Source organism: Perognathus longimembris, chromosome 5, assembly GCF_023159225.1.
Source record: "Perognathus longimembris pacificus isolate PPM17 chromosome 5, ASM2315922v1, whole genome shotgun sequence".
NCBI classification, from domain to species: Eukaryota; Metazoa; Chordata; class Mammalia; order Rodentia; family Heteromyidae; genus Perognathus; species Perognathus longimembris.
In genome coordinates, this window is record NC_063165.1 from 47,163,658 (window position 1) to 47,188,970 (window position 25,313).

Sequence of the window (25,313 nt, forward strand, 5' to 3'; positions counted from 1 at the left end):
GCAAACCATTTGCAGACATATCCTTTTAATTTTCCTAGGTGCATGTATAGAGGAATTACTAAGTCACTGGATAAGTATTTCATTTTATAAGAAGTCAAAAGACATTTTTCTTAGGAAGTTGTGAAATGGCATATTTTATACTTTCACCATCACTATGTGACAGTTTAGGCTATTACTTATCCTTGTCAACATTTGAGAATACTTTCTTTTTAAAAAAATAATTATAATCATTCTTATGACTATGTAATGATTTATTGTTTTAATTTTCATTATTAGTTCCATGATGACTTTCTTTGTACTGTTTATTCTCTTTCAGACAGTTCGTCATGGTTTTCCTTATCAGCCCACAGCAATGGCCTTTGATCCAGTTCAGAAAATCTTAGCTATTGGGACAAGAACGGGTGCTATACGAATGTATCCTTAATTGTTGGTTCATTATTCTCTACGTAAGTGTTAACTACATTTCCTTAAACATTCATAAACATTTTAGGTAAGTAAAACATTTTTGGCCACATAAAGTTTATTTCTTCTTTAGAAATGAATAAAAACTGTAAAATCTACACTGTAAAATCTATTGGTATAAAAAATGTTATACAGGTGATGTATAGAGGAGTTTCAGTTACATAAGTCAGTGAAAGAGCATATCTCTTTTTGGACAACTTGCCTCTTCCCTCACTTATAGTTTTTCCCTCTCCTCCCCACCCACAAGTTGTATAGTTCGTTTTCAACATTGTGTCTAGTGAGCACCACTGCTGCATTTGTTTACCCTTTGTCCCTCCATTTTGTATCCTCCATTTGCCCTCCCAAAGACAAATAAAGGAACAGAAAAAACAAAAAAAGGAACTAAAATAATCCTCTTTGCTTCTATTTCCTAAAGTTCATTTCAATAAATATTATTTTATATGATCAGAGGCACATTTGTGTTTCTAATCAAAGAATATTCGTCTTTGGTCTCACTGTGTATGACAGCCTAGAGTCCTGTAAATTTATCATGTTTCCATGTGTTTTAGATCTAGCTTCTGTATATGAGAGAAAACATGCACTATTTGTGTCTCTAAGCTTAGCTTACCTCACTTAACATAATTTTTTTAGATCTTTCTATTTCTCTGCAAATAACATAATATTCTTCCTAATGGCTGTTAAATACAAATGGAAAAAGTTGGAAGCCTTTGTTACTCTGCATCTTAAAGGAAAAGCTTTTTGTTTTTATAGCAATTGAGTTTGATGTCTGCTATGGAGTTTTCATCTGTAATCCTTACTAAGTTGAGATATTTTCCTTCATTTCTTATTGGTTTAGTGTTTTGTTTTGTTTTATACATTGTGGAAGTATGTTGACAAGTGCTTTTTCTGTTTTAAGTAAGATGATAGTTTCTTCATTTTATTAAATGGTGCATTACATTGACTGATTTTTGTATGTTGAAATATCCTTGCATTCCAGGAGCAAATCCTTACAAGTTATATATCTTGTAATGACTTTGTCTGGTTTTGGAGTCAGGCAAATGTTGGTCACAAGAATGAATTAGGTATTATTCCCGTATCCTCAATTCCTTCATCAATTAGTAGCAGTGGCCCATTTTCATTTCTTCTTTAGTAACTTTAGTCTTCTTTATTTCCACCTTGTTAAAGTTTGTCATTTTTTTATCTTTCAAAGTTTGATCTTATTGATTTTTCTCTATTTGTTATCTGTAATCTTTATTATTATTTTTTCTCCATTAACTTTGTTCTTTTCCACTTCCTTAAATTGTAAACTTAGGTTTTTGTTTTCAGACTTCTTAAAAAGTGAGTATTTATAGCTATACATTTCTGTCTTATCACTATTTTTGCTGATTTCATGAGTTTTGGTATGTTGTATTGGCCATTTTAGTTCTTTAAATTTTTTTTCTAACTTGCCTTCTGATTTCTTCATCCACTAGTGGTTAATACTTTATTAATTTTTAAAGTATTTATGAATTTCCTACTTTAATTTCTCATGCTGATTTCTAACTTCACTGTATTATGTCTGCAGAAAATTTTTCTATAATCTCTTATCTTCTGCTCTACTGAAACTTAATTATTTTCCTGCCTCAAAATCTGTCCTGAAAAATGTGTCCAGAGGCAGTTAAAACAAACAAACCATATACTATGGTTGTGGTTGAGTAATCTGTATATATTCATTGACTCTAAGTTGTCTTCTAGGTTGTTTTTTATTTTCTTATGTTCCATCTACTTGTTGTTCTATTCAATATTGAGAACAAGGTATGGAAATCTGAAGTGATTTTTTTAGGTTTTTTTTTGCTCAAGGGTGGTACTCTACCACTTGAGACACACCTCCACTCCCTGATGCTATATTTAAAGAATTGTTCAAGAACTTCAGTTTTGTTAGGTTTGTTGCTTCATATGTTTTGATGGTCTGTTACATATATACATGCTTAAGTATTATTACTGCACTACATTTCTATTTATCTTAAAATGTCCTCCTTTGCTATACCTCTCTCTACCTTTTATTTTACAGTACTGAGTTTAAATTCAGGGTCTTGTGCATGCTAGATTAAGCTAGGCAGTCTACCACTTGAGCCATGCCCTCAGCTCTTTTACCTGTAGTCTTTTTTAGGAGGAGTTTTATTCTTGTGTAAGGCCAGTCTTGGACTATAGTTCATTTACCTTTGTCTCCTGCATAGCTAGGGTTATAGACATGAACCACCACACCCAGCTTGTTTGTTGAGATGAGGCCTGCCTCACTTTTTGTACAGATTGATTGACCTTGGATCATAATCCTCCTGATCTTCACCTTCTAAGTAGCTGAAATTACTGGGGTGTGCCACCCTACCCAGCTTTCATAACATTTTTGTGTATTTTGTCTGGTATTAGTGCTATCATATGAATATGGTTTGTCTCCTTTAAAGCAAATGTTAAGTTCACTCCTTGGTGAAGTACTAAAGGAATCATGAAAGCATGTACAGATTCATAAATCTATGCCAAACTATGTTATGTAAGTAGTTGTACCATTTTACATTCCTGGAAGCTATGTGTGAGTGATTCTAGAATGATTCTGTACCATTCTGGTACATTCCATTATTGTTTAAGCCACTCTGATAATTTTGTACTAACAATTGTGATAATAATTCCTATTTTCTTCTTGACTAACGATGCTGAACATCTTTGTTTGCCATCTGTGTGATCTCTCATTCAAACGGTTTTTGGGTTTTTTTTTTTTTTGCCTTGTGTCCATTTTATATTTGGGTTGTTTGAGTTTTCTGATGTCTTTTAAGAGTTTTATATATTCCAGAAATTAGTATTTTGCTAGATATATTTACATTTTTATTCTATTCGTTATCTTGCTGATAGGCTCTTTCATTAAGTTTAGTTTATCAGTTCTTTTATAGAACATGGTTTTCATATCTCTCCTTAGAAATCTTTGCCTCTCCTTGGAATGTTAATGATTTTCTCCTGTTATAAAATCTTTATAGTTCTATATTTTATATTTAAGTATAAGTTGTGTTTAAAGTTAGTTTTTGAAGTTTTCTTGTATTTCATTTTGTTATCTGGGTAATACGAGCTTTATAATATGAAATAGGATGCATTTTTCTGAAGAGATTATGGTTATTGCACATGGGCACTCTGAGGTACACATGCAAGACATGGTGTAAGGAATTTTAGCAGCATTTCATCATCACTTTTATGACACTTTTATAATTTTCTAGGGAGATCGTATTGTAGTTTGGGGGTGTATCCTTCAGGAATGGGAATTTTTTTTTTTTGTCAGTTGTGGGGCTTGAACTCAGGGCCTGGGCACTGTCCCTGAGCTCTTTTGCTCAAGGCTAGCTCTCTACCACTTTGAGCCACAGCCCCACTTCCAGTTAAGAGGTTAATTTGAGATAAGAGTTTCATGGGCACTTTTATTCTTTTTTTTATTTTATTTAGTGTCAAAGTGTTGTACAGAAGGGTTTGTTTCATGCGTAAGGCAGTGAATACATTTCTTGTCCAACTTGTTACTTCCCTCATTTTTCTCCCACCTTCCTCTCTCCCCATTCCCCTCCCCATTCCCATGAGTTATACAGTTGGTTTATAGCATATAGTTTTGTAAGTATTGCTGTTGCATTGGTTCATCTTTTATCCTTTGTCTCTCCATTTTGATGTTCCCCTTCCCTTCCGTAGTTTCAATAAATGTATATACAATACCCTGGGTAACCAAGATCAGTAACAGTGACATTAGAGGTAAAACCCTGGAGAAGAAAGACAAAAGAAAATGGTACCATTTCACATGTTACGTTGAAAATCACAATGACACTGATAAACCACTTATTTCCATAACTTGGGAGTTCATCTCACTTAGCATCATCTTATGTGTTCATATGTACTGGCTACTGATTTATTGTGATCTGCTAGGATTATCCTAGACATGTACAAATTATTCTGCTCAGGCTGACTTCAAACTGTGATCCTCAAATTTAAGCCTTCTGAGTGGCTAGGATTACAGGCGTGAGCCACCAGGACCTGGCTGAGGGTGAATCTTGTGTGTTGATCCACGGGCTGGCCAGTAGCCCTGGTCTTGTTGCCCTTTGCAGACAGAGACCTTATACTTGTTGCTGGCTCTGTTTCTTCAAAACCTATACCCTTATCAGTAATTTTCCAAAAATTGAAGTGTGTTCCTTCTATGTCTCTCTAGAGCTCATCTTTATGTTGCCTTTTCTTTCCTATTCTTTCTTGTCTGGAGAACTCTACTTCTTTCCTACTACCTAGTTTTGTCCTGAGCCTGCTAGATTCCTCTTGGGTTCTTATCCCTGGTCTTCAACTTGGTAAATTCTGTATAGGGTAGTAAGCTGAGTGAGTCAAAAGGCTCACTTGTATTGTTTTGGTCTTTTAGGAATTCCCAACAACCTTCAACTCTATATGCAATATCTGAAAACTACTGTTATATAAATCTTGCTTATATTTTTAATTTTGGTATAGAATATGCAAGTAAATTTTATTTCATAACATTTTCTCATTCTTCTCTCCAAATTCTTTTCTTCCTTTTCTATCTCTGTTTTATGTGTTAACTTTATTATATTTATGTAATAAAATAATGAATCTGTGACATATTATTATGTTCTGGTATTTATCTTTTTACCTTATTTTTAATTTTCATACAAAGATTTTATATTTTCTAAAGTTAGTCTATTTCTTTATATGGATTTTAAGTTATACTTAGAATGGTTTTTGTATATATCGAGATTATGAAAATATTGACTTAAAAACATTACAACTTTTCTTTCATTTATTACATTAAAAATCTCTAATCATTTTGAACTTATTCTATTTAATCAGCTAAGTCTTAAAGTTAAGGAAATGTCTGAATTCCCAATTCTTGTTTTATTTTATAAGGAAGAAACTACTACCTTTCAAGTTTTTACCAATATTCTTTTTTCACTCTGGTGTACAATGTAATTTGCATAGACCAAGGTTTTTCCAGCTCTTGTGTTTAAGAAATAAGAGTAATAAGAAACAAAACATTAATTTTGAAGTGAGTTAGCTTCTTTTTAATATTGTGCTGACTAAAATATTAGACTCCTTGACTTTTATTATCTTAGACTTGGGAGACCTGGTGTTGATTGTTATTGTCAACATGAAAGTGGTGCAGCTGTTTTGCAGCTCCAATTCTTAATCAATGAGGTAAGGACTTTTTTTTTTTACTATTTAACACATGTTACAGATACACACACAGTATTAAAAGTTGGATATTCTTGTCAGAACTTTTTGGAACCAATTTTTTTAATTTTGGAATATTTGCATAGGTAGGTAGATAGTTAGATTAGATAGATATAGATAGATAGGTTTTGATCTAAACATCCAATTCATTTAGATTTCATATATATTTTATGCATATAATTTTACGTGGTAGTTTTAGTGCTCCCTTGAATGTAACTTGGTACATAAAGTCAGATGTAAATTTTTCTACTTTTAGCATCATGTTATCACTCAAAAAATTTCTGATTTTGAAGCATTTGTCATTTCAGACTTTGGATTAAGGATGCTCAATTTGGAATTGAAGTTGATGCAGACTTTTTAATATTATGATTGTACATACTTGAAGATATATTGATTATCTATATTTACTTATGTTTATGCATACATATGTTTGCTTTATAATCACATTTTTAGACTCCTATATTTGTTAATGTATTAAATTTTAAGGAAAAAATATTATGTGACTTTCAGTATGACTGTATAGTATTATTCAAATTAGTTAACATTTATTAAAACCTAAAGTCATTTAATTGTTTCACTGACATTTAAACTTTCCTTCTATCTACTCTCCTTTTACCAACTTAAATTTTATGATCCTTTCATAATTGGCTTATAAATGAAAACACTTTTCTCACCTATGATTTATCTGTATATACACATATTTTATCTGTTTGTGCATTTATTTTTTATTTCCATATTTATTTGTTGACTTTGTAATACATTTGAATTTATTATACATAGCTATTGTGGCAATTAACTATCCATCCTATATCTTTTTATAGAACTATGGTGATGAGCTTTCTCGAAACCAAGTATATATTTATCAAGCCCAGAAAGAGTGTGGATTTTTCCATTTAGTTGAAGGTTGCTTAGAACCAGCTTAACTCCAAATAATAGAATATTGCAAAATTGAACTCACGTTTATAGTGGATCCTGGAATCCTATAGCGAGTTCTTTTGTGTTCAGTGAGCCAACCCGTGTGACAATGCTTTAAATGTTTGTACCATGCCAAATTCAAGCACTTTGAAGGTTTAACTTGTGAAAAAACAACAACTTTGTTTTCTTAGCATAGTGATTATCTTTTATTTAGTTTCTTCAGGTACTTACATATCTCAAGATCTTTATAGCACACACTTTGTCTCCTTTTTGTTACAGGGTGCTTTGGTCAGTGCCAGTTCAGATGATACACTTCATTTGTGGAACCTTAGACAAAAACGGCCAGCTATTCTTCATTCTCTTAAATTTAACCGAGAACGGTAAGAACATATGAGTTAAACAGTAGTGCACAATAAAATTATCTCTTGAGCACATTTCACATTACTTGGAAAATTTTTCTATTATAATCTCAATAAGAGATTTTTGGTTGGTCATGGGGCTTGAACTCAAGGCTTGGGTATTGTCCCTGAACTCTTTTGCTCAAGGCTAGTGCTTTACCACTTTATGCCACAGCACCACTCAGATTTCAACCTTCTAAGTGGGTAGGATAGCCATGAGTAACCAACTCCAGTGAATATACACAATTTGACAGTTACCTTCTGTACTCTAACTCTAATGTTTTTGCTTGAACACTTTTTTGGGCGATTTGTTTGATTTTGTAATGCTAGAGTTTGAACTCAGGGCTTTACATTTACTAGGAAGGTAAAAGCTACTGAGTCACACTCATAGTTTTTTTTTTAACATTTTAAAATATATTGAGGAACAATCAACAATTCAAGATGAACAATGTCAAAGTTGATATTTGATCATATTACCAGATGAGGGTTAAGAGGATTCCTTCAGCTTCCTGATTCCAATGGAAACCCAAGTACTTGAGATCTATATGTGAAAAGCATTTCAAAGTGTCTCATGAGGTGGAGGTTTTGTTTTGTCTAACAGTATAGAGGGGATAAAAGGAGAGATAAAAATCACTTCATGTTAGAAGTACAACAGAATAAAGTTCAAAAATGGTGGCCCTTTTGTGATTTTTATATGCTCTGGGCTGGGGAAATATACAGCATAGTGGAAGTCTAGCAATACCTAATGATTAGCTGATAGTTGTAGTGGCCAACATGGGTGCTGTTTTATTATTCTAAAACATCCCCGTGTTTTAGGCTTATCCAAAACAAAGAGATGACAGATGAGCTTTAAGGTTTCTTTTCCCCAGACTTGCCTTTCATCTCTCTCACACTCTTTATACCCAGGAGCCTTGCAGCCTCATCTCAAAAGAGTGAACATGTACAGATTATCCTCTTTATATTTTCCTATTTCTGTAATTTAATATCTAAAAAGAGGTGGTAGAAGGAAACAGACTGCTCTTTTCTTCAGTTTGCTTTCCAGTTCTAATTTCTGAGTCTGACACTTAATATTTATTTAATATAATTTCTCTTTCTCCTCATATGCCTATCCACCCTCAATTGGTCTATTTTAGAGTTCAATATTTATTATCAAAAAAGAAGAAATTATTTGAATGCATATAGGACAATTATTAATCTTGTCTATAATAAATGGTACCACATTTTAACATTTCTAATGTTGCATTCAGTCAGAATATGTATGCACATCCACTTGATACTCGATGTAGAGGTTAAGCAATTAAGGACTATAAATGCATGAAATGATATAATTATTACTTGGGAAACAGACCCTGTATATAGTAAATGGAAAGAAATATCACAGGAAATTTTATGTTAATGATGTGAAGAGAAACCTTAGAGAAGTACATTTATACAAATGATCATATGCCTTCCAAAATAAGGAAGATGAATAGTCTATTGGCTTAGACCATAAATAATCATCATTTCGTTTTAATTAATTAACTAATTATTTTGTGCCAGTACTAGGGCTTGAAGTCAGGGCCTGGGTTCCCATGTAATGAGTCCTCTGGCCCTAAGACATAGACTCATTACAGATAATTATCCTCATTTGGGGGCAATCTGTCCTGTAAGGATATGCTGTTTCTTATGGGTAGTTTCAGTCTCTTGTCATAGGATCAGTCCTGGATCCTAAACATCATTTCAAAATCCAGAGAACTGCTGAGAACAATAGCAAACACAAGTGGAAGCTGTCTCCTGCTTTTAGTTCATTTGTGACAGCAAAAACAATTTAAGTATCTCTTATAAATAAATATGCTTTCTTTAGACTGGAAATGGATTGTCTCTAGGATAAAATATAGTATTAGCTTTTGTGGTCTGAATACTTACTGAGGTTGCCTGTGAGAAATTCCTAGTCCTGGGTCCAGTCACCTAGGGCTGGTGTCACTTGTGAACGGGGAAGTTAAATTACAATATTTTCTCAGAGACCTTGAAATTTCATCTTCATTTTAAATTTGAATTTCCCTGTTATTCATGGCTAACTGCTACGTCTCATTATCCAGAAAAAGGAAATTTTTACAAGGTAGAAGTTTAGCAAGGATAGTTTTGGTAAAATAGGACACAGGAAAAAAAATAGGAAAAAAAAGTGGGGAGAGGGGTGTAAGAAATGGGAGTGAAGACTGAAAATCGTGGTTCTTATCTGGGATCTTTAGACTTTAGCTGGGAGACCACAAGTGGCCATGTTATAGTCATATTGTCCAGAAACCCCTGGTCATTAGAAACAGTAGGGTTTGGTGGACCCCTTAACCAAAACATGGCCATTACGGGTGCTATTTATTATGCATAAAGATGACTATATGTCTAGGCTGACCCCAAATATTGGGATATTAGGTGAGTTTCAGGACATCTATTTGCCAGACATTTCTTTTAATTTTCTCTTTCTCTACCCATGCATAGAGGTTGCAATTTCTTAACATTTCAAAGGCATAAACAGATGTTTCCCTATTTTGTAACTTGACACCTAAAAGGAGACATTGATGGGAAGGGACTTTGCTGATCTTTTTCATTCCTGGCCATATTTAATTTTTTAAATCTGGACCCTTTAATATTTGTTATTTTTAGTTTAGGGCTGTCACTTCCTCTGTCTATCCTGCCTCACTAGGAACTCTAAAAACATTGCTTTAATGCTGACAAAATGTGTGACACTTACTTATAAGAAAGATGCATATACATATCATTGTGTGACTTGAGAATACTAATGTCATACCTTATTGAGGAAAAGGAATGTATGAAGAATGGGAAGTTCAAATTCAGGTTTATAAAGGAGAATTTGGCCAAGCATCTATTGAAATACTCTTCAGACCTGACATTAGCTATTCATCATGTATAATTTCTCAATTAAATATTTTTATTGTTAGTATAAAAGGTGATTTACAGAGGTGTTACTGTTTCATAAATCAGATAGAATACATTTCTTTTGGGACAGTGTCATCCCTTCCTTCACTGTCCCAGTTTTTCCCTCCTGTCCTTGCCCGTAAGTTGTAGTATTCATTTTCAACATGTTATCTACTAAGTCCTATTGTTGCATTTGTTCACCCTTTGTCTCTCCTGTCTGTGCCTCACTAACCTCCCAAAGACAGATACATGAACAAATAAGACAAAAAGAAAAGAAAAAAAGCCCATTGTTTCCACTTCCTGGAGTTCATTTAAATAAATATTATTTTATATGGTAAGAAGTACAGATGTATTGTACCTTTGCATTTTTTTCCCCTAAGAGTATCCTCCTTTAGTCTTACTGTGGGTGAATGCATAGAGTCCTGTATAGTTTATCATGTATTTTAGATCTAGCTTCCACACATGAGAGAAAACACGTGGCATTTGCTTCTCTGAGCTTGGCTTACTTCACTTAACATGATTTGTTCTAGGCCCATCCATTTCCCTGCAAATAATATATTATTCTTCTAAATGGTTGTGTAAAATTTGGTTGTATATAAGTATCACATTTTTATCCACTCATCTATTGGAGGGAATCTGGGATGGTTCCCATAATTTGGCTATTGTGACTAGTGTAGCAGTGGACATGGATGTGCAAGTATCTTTACTATATCCTGGCTTGTGATGTTCCAAGTAGATGTCCAGGACGGTGTAGCTGGATCATAGGGAAGATCTATGTTTAGTATTTTGAAAAACCTCCAGACCCTGTCCAGAGTGCTTGTACTAGTTTACATTCTTACAGTGCAATAGGGTTCCTTTATCCCCACATCCCTGCCAACAATTGTTGTTCGAATTTACAGTGCTGGCCATTCTAACTGGGGTAAGATGAAGTCTCAAAGTTGTTGGGTTTACATTTCCTTTATGGCCTGGGATGTTGAGCATTTCCTTATATGTTTCTTTGCCATTCTTACCTCTTCTTCTAAGAAGTTTCTCTTTAGCTCCTTTTCCTATGTGGTGATTGCTTCATTAGCTTTTCCAGGAGTTAATTTCTTGTGTTCCTTATATATTTTGGATATTAGGTCTTTGTTAGATGTATTGCTGGTAAAGATGTTCTCCCAGTCTGTTGGATGTCTTTCTAGTTTAGTAACTATGTTCTTTGCAGTGCAGAAACTTTTTATTTTAATATAATCCCATTTGTCAAGTTTCCTATCTGCTGTGCCCTTGGGTCTCTTTTCAAAAAGTTTCTGCCTAGGATAATCATGTATAATTTTATATGATTTTAGGTTTATACTATGTAATTTGGTTTTTGTAGCTTATATTATAAATTGCAGCTTGTTTTTCATCTTTCAGTCTTTGGTCTTAAAATATTTGAAGGTGGCAACCATACTTTTTTGAGTTTAGATATTCTGGCAGAATATTCTTGAATATTTACCAAACACATTTTAATCCCAAATACAGGAGAGAGACTTGATTTCTGTGATGTGTGATCTGAATAATAAGTAAAGTCATTCATATGTGAGATATATTGACCGCCATTACTAATCTAATTAGTATAATGTTGGGGAAAATATAGAATTTATAGAAAATATATATTTATAGTATTTATAAAAAATATAGATTTATATGGCTTACAGGGCAAATTCATTGTTGACTCTGATACGCATACCTTTGAATTACCTGTGCTTATCTTATTTTTTCTTTCTATGCTGTTAATATCATCAGAATATTCCTAAGAAATATTAGCTAGATTGAAAGGAAGGAATATTTATAAAGAACCTATTAATGAGATCTCTAGTAAAGTGTTGCCTAGCAGTTAGCCTTTGTGGATGCAATTTATAGCCACATTTAAAATCTTGCTTTATGAGGGTAATTTGTATTGGTAGTTTTTCTTTTTTCTCTTTTTCAGTATGAGGAATTGAGTCCAGGACCTTGAGATTGCTAGGCCACTGGTCTACCACTTGAGCCACACCTCTAGCTTTTGATCTTTCCTACTTTGTCCCTGCTGACCTAGAACTTGTGATCTGTCTGGTTTAGAATTTCTTTCATAATTAATATCTTCTCCTGGTTTGACATTCAAAAGATACAGAGGTATATATAGTAAAGGATTATTTCTTTTCTGTGTTCCCTATACTCTTAAGTCCTTATCAATACAAGTAAATCATATTATTAATTTCTCTGCTTTCCAGAGATTCTTGTTCTTTTAATTTCTTTATTGCCAAAGTGATGTGCAGTGGGGTTACAGTTTCATACATAAGGCAGTGCGTATATTTCTTACCCAACTGGTTACCTCCTCCCTCATTTTCAGAGATTTATTTTCGACTCTTTGTTCTTGACAATACTGATTATTTAATCTCTGAATTTGTTTGTTTATTTATTGTTGGTCATGGGACTTGAACTCATGGCCTAGGTATTGTCCCTGAGCTAGCTTTGAGCCACTTTGAGCCACAGGTCCACTTCTAGTTTTCTCGGGGTTCATTGGAGATAAGAGTCTCACAGAATTTCCTACCTGAGCTGGCTTGGAGCAGAAATGTTCAGATCTCAGCCTCCTTAGTAGCTAGGATTACAGGCATGAGCCACTTGCACCTAGATAATCTCTGAATTTATTATATCTCTCTATTTTCTTGAGATTTTCTTTGAGTTCTCTATGTAACAGATTTGTTTATGGAGATGTCACACATGCCTGGCCTATAAACATGTGCTGATTTTGCATCCATGACATTTCTTTTTTTTTTATTAATTGAACATAAAATTTTTTTTACAAGGTGTTGTGCAAAGAGGGTGCAGTTACATAGTAGGGCAGTGTGTACATTTCTTGTGATATCTTACAACCTGTTTTTCCATCCCTTGTCTAGGTCAGGTAGACCCATATGCAATATACAATGTATCAAGCACATATACAGTGCTCACAGACTTGGTCTCTACTGTCTCTCCATCTCCCTTTGTTAACAGTCATATATCAGGGAGATCATGCCCCTTTGTTTTCTGTGTTCTAGGCTTGTCTCGCTCAACATTATTTGTTCAAGTTCTGACCATTTCCCTGCGAATAACAATATTTCACCATTCCTAATCGCTATGTAGTATTCCATTGTGTATAAGTACCATATTTTTTGGATCCATTCATCTGTGGAGGGGCATCTGGGTTGTTTCCAAATTTTGGCTATTGTGAATTGTGCCACGATAAACATGGAAGTACAAATGTCCTTTTGATATCTTGGGTTTTGCTGTTTAGGATAGATGCCTAGGAGTGGTATGGCTGGGTCATAGGGTAGGACTATATTGAGCTTTTTGAGAAACCTCCATACTGTTCTCCAAAGTGGTTGTACTAATTTGCACTCCCACCAACAATGGAGAAGGATTCCTCTTTCCCCACAGCCCCTCCAGCATTTGTTGTTTCCTGAGTTCAGAGTGTAGGCCATTCTAACTGGGGTGAGGTGGTATCTCAGGGTTGTTTTTATTTGCATTTCCTTTACTAGCAGGGATGTTGAGCATTTCCTCATGTGTTTCTTTGCCATTTTTATATCTTCTCTTGTGAAGTCTCTCTTTAGCTCTTTTGCCCATTTCCTAATAGGTTTATTGGGCTTGGAGGGGCTTAGTTTTTTGAGTTCTCTGTAGATGACAGATATCAGGCCTTTGTCTGTTGCTGTGCTGGTAAATATCCTTTCCCATATCGTTGGCTGTCTTTCTATTTTGGTGGCTATGACCTTAGCTGTGCAGAAACTTTTTAATTTGTAGTAGTCCCATTTGTTGAGTCTTTCCCCTATTTGTTGTGCCCCTGGGACTCTATTCAGGAAGTTCCTTCCTGTGCCTATAAGTTCTAGTGTCTTTCCTACTCTGTCCTTCAGTAGTTTCAAGGATTCAGGTCTGATGTTGAGGTCCTTGATCCATTTTGAGTTGATCTTGGTGCATGGTGATAGGCTTGGGTCTACTTTGAGTTTTCTGCATATGGCTGCCCAGTTCTCCCAGCACCAGTAGTTGAAGAGGCTATGTTTATTCCATTGTATGTCTTTAGCTCCTTTGTCGAATATCAGTTGTCTGTAAGAGTGCGGTTTTATTTCTGGGTCTTCAATTCTAATCCACTGGTCTTCCGATCTGTTTTTATACCGATACCATGCTGTTTTTGTTATGATGGCCTTGTAGTAGAGCTTGAAGTCTGGTATGGTGATACCTCCTGCACTATGTTTTTTGCCTAGAATTGCTTTGGCTATTCTAGGTTTTTTGCTGTTCCATATGAATTTATGGATTGGTTTCTCTATTTCAGTGAAGAATGTGGCTGGGATTTTGATAGGGATTGCATTGAATTTGTATAACAATTTGGGCAATATGGCCATTTTCACTATATTGATTCTGCCTACCCATGAGCATGGGAGGTCTTTCCATCTCCTTGTGTCTTCTTTGATTTCCCTTATTAGATTTTTGTAGTTTTCATTGAATAGGTCCGTCACGTCCTTGGTTAAGTTGATCCCTAGGTACTTTATTCTTTTTGTGGCTACTGTAAATGGAAATGTTTCCATAATTTCCTTTTCTGTTTGTCTATTGCTGGTGTACAGAAAAGCTGCTGACTTTTGTGGATTGATTTTGTATCCTGCTACTTTGCCAAATTGGTTTATTAGATGTAGGAGTTTGGGTACTGAGTTTTTTGGGTCCTTGAGATATAAGATCATGTCGTCTGCGAATAGGGATAACTTGATTTCTTCCTTGCCGACGTGGATCCCTTTGATGTCTTCCTCTTGCCTTATTGCTATGGCTAGGGATTCCAGCACTATGTTGAACAGAAGTGGGGAGAGTGGGCATCCTTGTCTTGTTCCTGTGTTTAGGGGGAATGATTTAAGTTTCTCTCCATTTAATATGATATTAGCAGTTGGTCTGTTGTATATGGCTTTTATTGTTTTGAGGAATGTTCCATCTATTCCTGTTCTCTCCAAAGCTTTTAATAGGTATGGATGTTGTATTTTGTCGAAGGCTTTTTGGGCATCGACTGAGATAACAATGTGATTCTTGATTTTAGTTCTGTTTATGTGGTGAATTACATTGATTGATTTACGGATGTTGAACCATCCTTGTGACTGAGGGATGAAGCCTACTTGGTCATGATGTATTATATTCTTGATCAGTTTCTGGATCCGGTTAGCTAATATTTTATTGAGGAGCTTTGCATCTGTGTTCATTAGTGATGTTGGTCTGTAGTTCTCTTTTTTTGTTGGGTCTTTGCCTGGTTTGGGGATGAGTATGATATTAGCTTCGTAGAATGAGTTTGGGATTTCTCCCTCCGTTTCTATTTTGCGGAAGAGTTTGAGGAGTATTGGAATTAGTCCTCACTAAAGGTTTTGTAGAATTCGTTGGTGAATCCATCTGGGCCTGGGCTTTTCTTAGTAGGGAGGTTCTTGATTACCTCTTGTATCTCACCGTAAGTTATTGGTTTATTTAGTTGATTTATTTCTTCTTGGTTCAGTTTGGGCAGTTTGTACTTCTCTAAGAATTGATCCATTTCTGTAAAATTATTGTTTTTTGCTGAGTAGAGGTTTTGGAAATAGCTCCTTATGATTGTTTGAATATCGTGTGTACTTGTTGTAATTTTTCCTGTGGAGTCCCTGATTTTACGAATATGAGTCTCTTCTCTTCTTTTTTTTGTGAGTCTTGCAAGGGGTCTGTCAATTTTGTTTATTTTCTCAAAGAACCAGCTTTTAGTCTTATTTATTTGTTGAATGGTCTTTCTATTTTCAATCAGATTTATCTCTTCTTTAATCTTTGTAATCTCTCCCCTCCTAGTCGTTTTAGATTCTGTCATTTCTTGTTTCTCCAGTTGTTTTAGTTTCATCGTGAGGGTATTCACCTGCTCTGCTTCCATTCTTTTAATGTGGGTACTGAGTGCAATGATCTTGCCCCTCAGTACTGCCTTAGCTGTGTCCCATAGGTTTCTTTGTGATGTGTTTTCTTTGTCATTGTGGCTTATGAATTCGTTGATTTCATCTTTAATTTGATCTGTGGCCCAAGTGTTGGATAGCAGCGTGGGGTTTAGCCTCCAAGAGTGTGTATAGGCTCTGTGGTATCCTTTGTTGTTGAGGGTTACCTTTAATCCACTGTGATCAGATATAATACATGGGATGATGTCAATACTTTTGTATTTGCTGAGGTTCTTTGTGTGGGCTATGACGTGGTCTATTTTGGAATATGATCCATGGGCTGCTGAAAAGAAGGTGTATTGGGTCTCTGTAGGGTGGAAGGTTCTATATAGGTCTGTTAGATCCATTTGGGCAATGGTGTTATTTAGGTCCTCAGCTCCCTTACTAATCCTCTGGGTGTTGGATCTGTCTCTTGGAGAGAGAGGAGTATTAAAGTCACCCACTATGATTGTGTTTGCATCTATCTTGCTCTGTAATTCTGTGAGAATTTGCTTGACATATGTCGGGCCTCTTTTGTTCGGTGAGTATACATTTATCACCATGAAGTCCATGACATTTCTTAAATTCAACTAAGTGTGTTACAGATTTTCTATATACACATGAATACCATTTTCAAAGAACACTAATTTTCTTTCTTTATAGTAATTATTTCTCCTTACTACTTTATTCAACTGTTTAATAAGACCTAGTCTCAATTTTCTATTTCTCTGTAACCATAGTACTATGAGCCTAGTAGCTAAAACAGCACTTTATCATTTTGTAGTTTGGTGGGTCAGGAAACTAAGCAAGGCTTAGCTGAATTTTTTTTTTTTTCCAGTCCTGGGCCTTGGACTCAGGGCCTGAGCACTGTCTCTGGCTTCTTTTTGCTCAAGGCTAGCACTCTGCCACTTGAGTCACAGCGCCACTTCTGGCCATTTTCTGTATATGTGGTGCTGGGGAATGGAACCCAGGGCTTCATGTATACGAGGCAAGCGCTCTTGCCACTAGGCTATATCCCCAGCCCCCTTAGCTGAATTTTTTATTTGAGCATCTCACAAACTAGCTTGACCTATCTGGCTGCAGTGCTGTTGTTTTTATCTGAAGCATGATGGTATCACTTAGTTTTCTCAAAAGTTGTTCAGAGGAGAGTCTAAGCTTATTATTTACTGTTGGCCAGTGGCCATGCTCAGTTGTTGGCCTCATGACCCTCTGTAGGTGAGCTAACAACAGAGAAGCTTGCTTCAAAGCCAGTAAGGCAGAGTCTTCACACAAGATGGAAGTCATAATCATAATGTAACTTAGCTATAGACATGACATCCCATACCCTTGCCATATTCTGTTGCTTAAAAGCAAGTCACAGGTGCAGCTGCCTGACCACGTGGCCTGAGTGATCTGAGCAGGCAAGATGCTGAAGCAGCAGTGGCAGAGATTGAGCCTGGGGGATGGTCTCCTTAGGCTGCCCCTTGCCTGCACCTCTGAGGCCCCTTCAGCTTCTACTCCTTGAGTCTCTGTGCTGGCCCCCTTTGCCTCTTGTCTTCTGAGCCCCAGAAGTCCCTGCTTGGACCTGCAGCCACCCCATTGGGGTTCTGGCTGTATGGGGTCCCTGATCGTCATTCTTTTCTCTGGCCTCCAAATCCCATTTCCTGCTCTGGAGTTTCCTTAGGGAGGGCCTAGGGGAACCCCAATGAGGAGGATGGGGTCTGCACTCTTTTTAGAGGTCCCCATGGCCCAAGTGGCATAGGAAAGTTCCCCTCCCAGACTGCAGGGACCATGACCTGAACTATAGGGGCAGGACTTATGAAGCCAAGAGCCAGCTCACCTGAGCTTCCACCCCAGCCAGTATGTGCTAAGCTTTGTGGCAGACTCCAAGGTCATCTTGCTTCTGACTCCTGGTCCTCAGCAATGGTCACATCTTCGGTTTGTGTAAGAGAATCTGATGAGTCATGGCATGGGAAGAAGCCTCCCTCAAGGCATTGGAGAGTCTGGTGATAGAGTTTTTTCAGGATTATAGGACACCAATTAAAGAAAATGTGAGATGGAGGAGCTTCTTAATTTTGTCTAGCAAGGAGGAACCTGGAGATTCTGTCTGTATTTTCTCTCCAGCATTAGGAATGACTATGTAATGATGTATACTTAAATGGTTTTTGAGGCAACTTGCTAAGTAACCTGTTGCAAAGTCCTAGCTCAGCCAAAGTTTAGAATCAGTCTGTCTCTATCCTTGATGCAAAGTGTATGTCTGTTTCCTCGCCTTGGAATGTCTGGCCCACCTGTTCAGTTGGATTATTCTATCTGCTCACATTACTTTGTCCCTCGTCACCTTTTTCTGCTTTTCACACTTTGACTGTGATAGAGGGGCCAGAAAGATGGCATCAGTGAATGCAGTAGCCAGAATCCTGTCTTGGGACAGGAGTGCTTCCAGCTTGGAATACTGGCCATGTCCCACTTCAGTGAACTCATGCCCTAGAACTTCGTGCCTCTGGAGTTTGAAAAGTATTTGCTGCGTTATATTCCAGCAGACCTTCTACCTCTTGTAGGATAACAAATGAACACATTGTAAAGAGCAGAGGAGCTTGATGAAGCCTACTCTTGAAGATTACTTCTCTTGTTTGATATCTGGACACTCCTTTTGGACTATCAAAAGTTGTTTTGGAGGCAAAGAAGCAGTTGTCAATAGACTGAAAAGCAAGTACCACAGCACACACCACAGCTCAATTCTAGGATTTGGAAGCTGCTAATTTTGAACTGTTTTTGTAGTTAGGGGTCAACCTGAAGAATAAGACTTGAGAAGAACAAGAGCCTGGGTCTCAGTTGGGGAGGAGCAGGGCAAAGGAGCCCAAAGGGCAGAGAGCAGAAGACCAAACCACCGGCAGCCAGCCATTTGCAGAGGCAACTTCTGTTGACATTCAGGAAGTCAACTGGTACAGGGCCTTGAGTACTTAAGTACTGTGGGGCTCCAAGCAGAGGGAAGAATCCCAAGACCTTCATCTCTGTTATGAAGAAGGATTATCAGCCCAACTCCAGTCTGCCAATGCCAATCTGCTGTTGATGAAGTTAAATTACATAGGCCTGCCTTGTGTATCAAGAGTATCACAAATACTTTCAGTGGCCAATTAATTGAAGGCAGAGCCTGCCTTCCAGGAAATGGTCAGCAGTTGATGAGACTAAACCAGGTAATGGCAATGTGCCAGCAAAGGTTAGCAAGACTGTGTAATTTGACTTGGGTCCTCAAAAAGCTCCAGAACCCCCTGCTGCCAGGTTTAAGTTGATAGCAGAGGACACTAAACTGCTTCAGGCCACTCTTCACCATACACTGCAAAGAGTTGCCCATTTGGGACAATGATGCTGAATTAAAAGCTAGGTTTAATTGTACAGGAAAAGAAGTAAAACAGTGCAGTGCTTCCTCAATGCCTACTACCTTGAATACTCAAATACTGGATAGACAAGGTTTTAAGCTTTTAAATACCCTATCAAACAAACAAACAAACAAAACACCAAAACTGTGAGCTCACAAATATCTCAGGCAAAGTTGTTTGAAACACCACTACAAAGGCAAATTCATCAGCACATGATGTTGGTAGGAAAGTCTTCCTCAAAGATAACTAAGAGATTAAGGTTTGACCTGTTCCCCAAAAGAGCAGAGGATCTAGCCACAAACACATGGCTGCTAGGGATGCAGCCATGGAGCTTAAATGGTGCAAGGCTGCCTCACCTACCAATATTGTACACACAAGCCTCAAACTCCCAAAAAGTAAAGGGAGGGTCCATTAGATCCCAGGCTGCCAAAGGAAACTAAGTGCCCCAATTAGCTGAGGCCACAGCTGTTGAAAATCAGGCTGCTGCAGAACAAACAACTGGATGAGGCCATTGAGAGTACCAAGATGGGGGATCAAACTGTTAGCCTCCCAAAAGTAGCTGGCCAACCCACTGGGCTCCTACCTGCTAGGGTTAATTCCTTCTAAAAGATTAAGATTGCCAGGATCTCCAAAGGCATTAAAAAAACCCACATCTGTATCTCACTATAATTCCCCAGGGCTAAACCATTGGACTTTGGCTGCCAATGATAATTTGTTTTGTTTTTGTTGCCAGTCCTGGGGCGTGGACTCAGGGCCTGAGCACTGTCCCTGGCTTCTTTTTGCTCGAGGCTAGCAATCTACCACTTGAGCCACAGTGCCACTTCTGGCTTTTCTCTATATATGTGGTGCTAAGGAATCGAACCCAGGGCTTCATGTATGTGAGGTGAGCACTCTACCACTAGGCCATATTCCCAGCCCCATGCCAAGGATAATTTGAAAACCAAAGAAGCTAAACCCCTTATGATGACTCAACAACAAAAATAGTGCATCACACCCTCAGATGAGTTATACTTCTGCCTACCAGGGTTAATCTAGTGAATTTAAATGGTAAAGGGCTGCTAATGACAGGCATAGGATCATGTGTGATCTTGGAAATATGGGCACTAATCTCAGTTATACTCATCCCCAAGTGGAGGAACTGTAAGAACTTACTAACCTAAACACAGTGGGGGTAAATATCTAAGGCCTCACTCTAGTCCATATGCCTTAGCAGTCACCTCAGATGAACCAACAATCTATGTGAATACATTGAATCTGAGGACATACTTCCTGAATGCCCCAGAAGTCACGCACAATCACCAAAACAACTGAAAAGAATAAACTGCCCATATTGAAAGATAAATTAATAAGGAAGACAGTGGAGGAACCAAGGAAGGTAAATTCAAACCTGTTAAGAACAGCCGCAACAAAATAGGAAAGTGGCTATATGAAGAAATCATTAAGGGCCATAACATCCTTTCTAGAACATTCAGTCATAAGTGATGAGCTACATAGTAAAATATCTGATGAACCACAAAAAGTTTTTAAGAATGTAGAAAGAAGAAAGGAGTCTCCATCAAGCAATATAAAGCCAACTACAGACCTTAAAGAACAACTCTAAAAAGTTATGAAAGGTTCCAGCTGGAGGTGACAAGACAGTAACCAAAACCTCCTTGCATTTTAAACTAATGGAGGTAGCAAATACAGACTTACAGGTGTCACAGGATGAGAAAACTGACATTGATTGAGCTACTAAGGAATAGAATGTACATAGCCAGTTTCTTTCCTTCTTTTTTTTCTCAATCGTACTGTTTATTGTGCCACATGGGTATTTCCTTTGGTACACACAAAATTATCTCCAATGATAATTTCCCTAATTTCGAAGTATCTCAAATGAAGAGAGCTTGTATGGATTAACATATGAAAGAGGTGGTTATATAAAGCCTAAAAGTCACCATCTGTTTTGGATGAAGCATTTATAGCTGATCCCCCCCCCCAACTTTTATTTATTTTCTTACCTTTATTACAACAGTGATGATGGGGGGTTACAGCTACATAACTAAGGTAATAAGTACATTTCTTTTTAAATACTATTACCCTCTCCCTCATTTTCTCCTGCTTACTCCTCCCAACTGCCCCCTCTCCAAGTTGTATAATTCATTTCCAACCTAGTTTTGAGTATCATCATTGCATTAGTTCATCCTTTGTCTTGCCGTTTCTGTGATTCTGTTTCCCTTTCACGGATCACATAAATGTGTATATAAGACAAAGGGTACAGAAAACTAAAACAGAAGAAAAAAGAATTATATATAGGACATCATAAGAACCTCTTGTTTCCAATTCTTGGAGTTCATGTTAATACGATTCATTATATATGGCCCTAATGTACTTAGCAATTGGACTAGTGAATATCATAGACATATTCTAGTTATTACAAATAAGGGAACCATGCAACTTTTCTTTGGGCCTGGCTTTCTTCACTTAATATAATTTTTCCATTTCCTTAAGAATGAGGCAATGTTATTCTTTCTGATGGAAGCATAAAACTCCATTTTGTATATACACCACATCTTCTTGAATTCATTCATCTACTGGGGAGCATGTGGGTTGGTTCCATGTCTTAGCTATGGTAAACAGTGCTGCCACAAACATGATTGTACTGGTGGCTTTAGTATGACCTTGATTGTGGTCATTTGAGTAAATGACCAGGAGTGGGATTGTTGGTTATAAGGGAGCTCTATGTTTAGTCTTTGGAGGAGCCTATATACTGCTTTCCAGAGTGGTTGAACAAGTTTGCATTCCCACCAATAGCCAGTTTCCTTAACAGAACATATCTACAGGAAAAACTGAATGAACTAGACACTGTCTACATTAGAGATGACCAAATGAGATGACTTAATATATAGACATATATATATAAATATAAATCATTACTGAGTATTGAATTTTATCATAGTTATTATGCATTTATTGAGATAAGCATATAAATTTCCCTTTTAAAAACCATTAACATACTGAATTACATTTATTGATCTTTGTTAAATAATCAAATTCTTATAAAACATACTTTTGTAATGTAAGAACGTCACAAAATATATGTTAATAAATGCTAGACTTAATGAGATTTTTATGTTTGTTCACAAAAGCCTAGTCTGTACATTTGTTTTCTTTTGATTTCTATCTCAGTTCCCAGGTCATTTTTTTTAACCTTATAAAATGAATTGAAGGGAGTGAATGCCTCTTCTCAATATTGTGAAAGACTGGTGTTCTTTGTTGAAATCTGGAAATATTCACCAGCAAATCAATCTAGGTCTAGGTTTTTATCTATGGGATGATATCTTTCTTAATAGGTAAAGCACCATTCAAGAATGAGTTAGGTTTGAGAAGTTGTGTTTTTGAAATTTGTTTTGCTCATCTAAATTTTCAAATCTATTAGTTTAATTGAAGAATCTATACTAATTTGATCTTTATTACTATTGTTGGTGATTTCTTTATCACTTATTGTTTATTTTGAGCTGTCTACTGTCACTTTTTTCAGTGAGTAGATATTTTTATTTTCTTAATTGTACATATGTAAATTTGTGTTATTTATTACATGTTCTTTTGACCAATTCTGTAAAGAAAAATAACAAATTAGCTGATCTGAAAGGTAAAGGGTAATAACTCACTTTGATCTTAATTTGCATTTACCTAGTGAGTGACAGTTTTGATCATCTTTTTATATGCTTTTGTCCATCCACTTTGATGAAATGTCCATTCACATCTTCTTTCTGTTTTCTAATTGAATTGCTATTTATTACTTTATTGCAAATGTCTCTATGTAGTCTCAATATTTCTTTATTGGGAATGCGATTTCCAAATATTTTCCTCCAGTTTGTAACTTTTCATATTCTTAACAAGAGCTTTTTACAGGGAAAAATTTATTGTAGTAGTATAATTTTTATATTTCTATAAAGTACCAAGGCTTGAATCCAAAGCCTGGAAGTAGTCCCTTAGCTTTTTCTGCTCAAGGCTGGCACTCTGACATTTGAGTCACAGCTGTATTACTGGCTTTTTAGTGCTTAACCAGATATAAGTGTTTCATAGATATTTCTTGCCTAGGCTAGCTTTGAACCTTGATCTTTAGATCTGAGATTCCATAGTGGCTACAATGATAGGCATGAGCCACTAGCACCCAGCTACAATTAATTCTTGTATGTTGACTTTGTGCCCACACTGGAGCTTGAACTGAGGGCTTTGTGCTCTTCATGGGCTTTTTCACTCAAGGCTAGCCTTCTACCACTTGAGACACATCTCCACTTTGAAGAATGTTGACTTTGTATCCTACAACTTTGCTAAATTCACTAAAAAATTTTTAGGCAGGACCAGCTCTTTATACTATGTAGAGGCTTATGTTCAGAATGGTCAGTGCTTGATTCTATACTCTGCCCTCACGAGTACTCTTTTTTTTTTTTTTTTTTCTCAAATTTTTATTATCAAACTGACGTACAGAGAGGTTACAGTATCATACGTTGGGCATTGGATACATTTCTTGTACTGTTTGTTGCCTTGTCCCTCATGCCCCCCTCCCTCCCCCCTTTCCCTCCCCCCTCCCAGTTGTTCAGTTCACTTACACCAAATAGTTTTGCAAGTATTGCTTTTGTAGTTATTTCTCTTTTTTTACCCTGTGTCTCTCGAATTTGGTATTCCCTTTGAATTTCCTACTTCCCATACCAGTAAACACGGTTTCCAATATACTCAGATAAGATTACAGAGATAGTGTAGGTGCAAACATAGGAAGGTGATACAAAACATCATCAATAATACAAACTACACATACACATAAGACGTTTAAAGTAATTATAACTGTGATATATCACTTGTTTCCATATCATGGAGTTCATTTCATTTAGCATCATCTTATGTGTTTCTAAGGGTATAGCTATTGGGCCTTGTGATGCTCTGCTATGGCTTGCCTAAACCTGTACTAATTATTCCCAATAAGGGAGGCCATAGAGTCCATGTTTCTTTGGGTCTGGCTCACTTCACTTAGTATAACTATTTCCAACTCCTTCCATTTCCTTACAAACGGAACAATGTCATTCTTTCTGATAGAGGCATAAAATTCCATTGTGTAAATGTACCACATTTTCCTGATCCATTCATCTACGGAGGGGCATCTGGGTTGGTTCCAGCTTCTCGCTATGACAAATTGTGCTGCGATGAACATTGTTGTGCTGGTGGCATTACTGTGATTTTGTTTGTGGGCTTTTGGATAGATACCCAACAGTGGGGCTGCTGGGTCATAGGGGAGTTCTATATTGAGCCTTCTGAGGAATCTCCATACTGCTTGCCAGAGTGGCTGAACCAGTTTACATTCCCACCAACAATGAAGTAGGGTTCCCTTTTGGCCACATCCCCTCCAACAATTGTTATTGTTAGTTTTCTTGATATATGACATTCTTACTGGGGTGAGATGGAATCTCAATGTTGTTTTGATTTGCATTTCCTTTATGGCCAGTGATGTAGAGCATTTTTTCATATGTCTATTGGCCATTCTCATTTCCTCATCAGAGAAGTTTCTTTGTAAGTCTTTAGCCCACTTGATGAGGGGGCTATTGGTTCTTTGCAGTTTTGTTTTGGAAGAAGGTAATTTTTTTAGTTCTGCATATATTTTAGAGATGAGGCCTTTGTCTGTTGAATGTCCGGTAAAGATTTTCTCCCAGTCTGTGGGCTTTCTGTTTATCTTGAGAGCTATGTCCTTTGCCGTGCAGAAGCTCTGGAGTTTGATGCAATCCCATTTGTCCAACCTTTCTTTGATTTGTAGCCTTTCAGGGTCTTTGTTAAGGAAGTTCTGTCCTGTGCCAAGGAGCCCAAGTGTTTCTCCTACTCCTTCCTTTAGTGTCTTCAGGGTGCCTGTTTTGATTTCAAGGTCTTTAATCCATTTGGAATTGATTTTGGTGCAGGGTGATATATAAGGATCTAGTTTTAGTTTGTTGCATGTGTTGAGCCAGTTTTGCCAGCACCACTTGTTAAAGAGGCTATCTTTTTTCCATACTATTGTTTTAGCTCCTTTATCAAAGATTAAGTAGGCATAGTTCTGTGGGTTTAATTCTGGGTCTTCAATTCTGTTCCATTGGTCTTCAGGCCTGTTCCGGTGCCAATACCAAGCTGTTTTTATTACTATAGCTTTA

The 25,313-nt window shown here is 36.7% G+C and overlaps 1 protein-coding gene across 4 annotated transcripts in view; it reads left to right on the plus strand.

The window, feature by feature from the left end:
- Stxbp5l (syntaxin binding protein 5L) overlaps positions 1 to 25,313 on the plus strand; it is a 179,606-nt gene that overhangs the window by 30,775 nt on the left and 123,518 nt on the right. For all 4 annotated transcript variants that reach the window (XM_048346722.1, XM_048346724.1, XM_048346723.1 and 1 more), the window contains exons 3-5: positions 317 to 414; positions 5,550 to 5,631; positions 6,862 to 6,962. In XM_048346722.1, the coding sequence (XP_048202679.1) occupies positions 317 to 414; positions 5,550 to 5,631; positions 6,862 to 6,962 (281 nt within the window). The remainder of the gene's footprint in view (positions 1 to 316; positions 415 to 5,549; positions 5,632 to 6,861; positions 6,963 to 25,313) is intronic.